The following is a 2,176-nucleotide window of genomic DNA, read 5'->3' on the forward strand; positions in this document are numbered from 1 at the left end:
CGCACAAGTCGATTATTTGGTTTTGGGAGCCAGGAGAGGATATTGTTTCCAAAAAGGTTATTTGTGCTAAGGCCACAGGCAATGTAACCATCAGGCTTTCTGCTTTGTTTTACTCTGTTGTTGTTACAAGTCACAGAAGTGCCTTTCACCCAAGGAGAGGGAACAGATCTGGCAGCATGCAGACACGCTTCTCTTGCCTGGGAGGTTCCCCCCCCCCGACACAACACCACAGCCCAGAGAAAACAAGGGGGGGGAATTAACCCCTCCCCTCCCAGCACTGGGGCAGGTGCAGTACCTGAGCCGATTTTGAACTCCCTGCGGGAGGCTGCCACGCCAGAGCACCCGCAGGGGTTGGCATGGGGCAGCCCAGCCCGCCCAGCGCGCTGCCCAGCCCCGAGGCGCCGTGCCCCAGCGGCGGGCGAAGGGCGCCAGCTCCCGCGGGGTAGCGGAGCGTGACCGATCCCCGCGGGGTTCCCCGGGCAGGAGCGTGTCGGGACACGCAGGTCTCGCCCGTCCTGTGGGGGCTCCGCCGGAAGCCGGCGAGACGGGCTGAGCGAGGGGCGACCGCCCCGCTCCCGCGGTCCACGCGGGGGCGGTGACTCACGCCCGCCCAGCGCCTGCCAGGGAGGGGCGGCAGCGCGAGCCCCCGGCTCGCGCCGCGCATGCGCGGCAGCATCAGCCCGGAGTTGTGAATGGTGCGGCTGTTTGGCCGGAGTTTACGAGCCGGGGAGGAAGTCGGGGGGGAGGGGGCTCGAGACGCGCGGCGGCGGCGGCAGCAGCAGCGGCGCGAGCTCTGGCGGTTGCTGCTGCTGCACTGGGCGCGAGGCGGAGGCGGCGGCGCGGCCGGGGGAGGGGGGCGAACAAAGGGCAGCGGGGCGAGCCGCCGGGGCTTGGGACTCCGCGGGGGCCCCACCATGCCGCGGGTTGTCCCCGACCAGCGGAGCAAGTTCGAGAACGAGGAGTTCTTCAGGAAGCTGAGCCGCGAGTGCGAGGTGAGGGGACCCCCCCCCCCACCGGGGAGCAGCGCTCCCCGCGCCCCGTCCCGGTGGCGCCCGCGCCTCCCAACCCTGTCCCGGGCTGCCGGGGCCGGAGGGCAGCGCCCGCCGGCTGCCTGCCCGCCCGCCCGCCCGCCCGCGGTGCTATCTCCGCACTCCGCCTCCCCTTATCGCTCGCGGCCGGCCCCCTCCCGGGCGGGATTCCTCCTCTGATTTGCCTCCTGTTCCTCGCAGATTAAATACACCGGCTTCAGGGACCGACCCCACGAGGAGCGGCAGGCCCGGTTCCAGAACGCCTGCCGGGACGGCCGGTCCGAGATCGTAAGTGCTGCGCTTCCAGCATCCCCCCCCCCCCCCCCCCCCCCCCCCCCCCCGCCCGCTCGGCCCCCCGCGGCGCGGCACGGCACGGACCCGTCACACGCGCGAGCAACCCGGAACTGTGCGGAGCCCAGACACCCCGCTCGCTGCCTAGCGTCTGCCGCTTGTGGAACAAAGCTGCGGATGCTAAACGTTTCAGCAGCAGGAGCGACTTCCTTATTGTCTGCCCCATTCCAGCGCACAGAGGGGGAGCGATCTCAACCCACCAGTTGTGGATGTCAATTGCCTACGGTTGTCGCGGCCAGGCACTTCATCCCAAAACTTAGCAAACCCTAAACTCCCCCAGCATAAAACTTCACTGTGTAAATAACTGTTGTTGCGGCCAGCAAAAGTGTTTGGGCAACCATGTTTTCACTTTACAGGGAATAAAAAAGGGAAACTAAAACCCAAGCAGCCTAAGTTAAACTATCCAGCCACTTCTTTAAAGAAATAAATGTGTCTTTCTGTCCAGCAGATTAACTAGAATGTATAGTAACGTTTTAAAAAATACTTTAAGGAAGAGGAAAAACAACAAGGAGCCCTTGTGGCACCTTAGAGACTAACAAATCTATTTGGGCATAAGCTTTTGTGGGCTAAAACCCACTGATAGTTTTTACAAAACATTTCTACAAAACATCCCTCAAACAGCATCCACACTGCCCCACCCATCCATGAGAGTTTTAAATCAATGACTTTAAGTGTTCCTCTTCCTTAAAGGTTTCAGAGTGGTAGCCGTGTTAGTCTGTATAGGCAAAAACAACGAGGAGTCCTTATGGCACCTTAGAGACTAACAAATGTATTTGGGCATAAGTTTTCGTAGGCTA

General features: G+C 62.1%; 1 protein-coding gene across 4 annotated transcripts in view; it reads left to right on the top strand.

Moving 5' to 3' along the window:
- The first annotated feature begins 860 nt into the window (after window positions 1-860).
- CBFB (core-binding factor subunit beta) overlaps window positions 861-2,176 on the top strand; it is a 62,149-nt gene continuing 60,833 nt past the window's right edge. For 3 of the 4 annotated variants that reach the window (XM_024202251.2, XM_024202250.2, XM_024202252.2), the window contains exons 1-2: window positions 861-992; window positions 1,230-1,316. In XM_024202251.2, coding sequence (XP_024058019.1) covers window positions 915-992; window positions 1,230-1,316 — 165 coding nt within the window. In that variant the 5' untranslated portion in view covers window positions 861-914. The remainder of the gene's footprint in view (window positions 993-1,229; window positions 1,317-2,176) is intronic. The other variant, XM_024202253.2, reaches the window with a different exon arrangement.

Source organism: Terrapene carolina, unplaced genomic scaffold (assembly GCF_002925995.2).
Source record: "Terrapene carolina triunguis isolate 2854851 unplaced genomic scaffold, T_m_triunguis-2.0 Scaffold130, whole genome shotgun sequence".
Lineage (NCBI taxonomy): Eukaryota > Metazoa > Chordata > Testudines > Emydidae > Terrapene > Terrapene triunguis.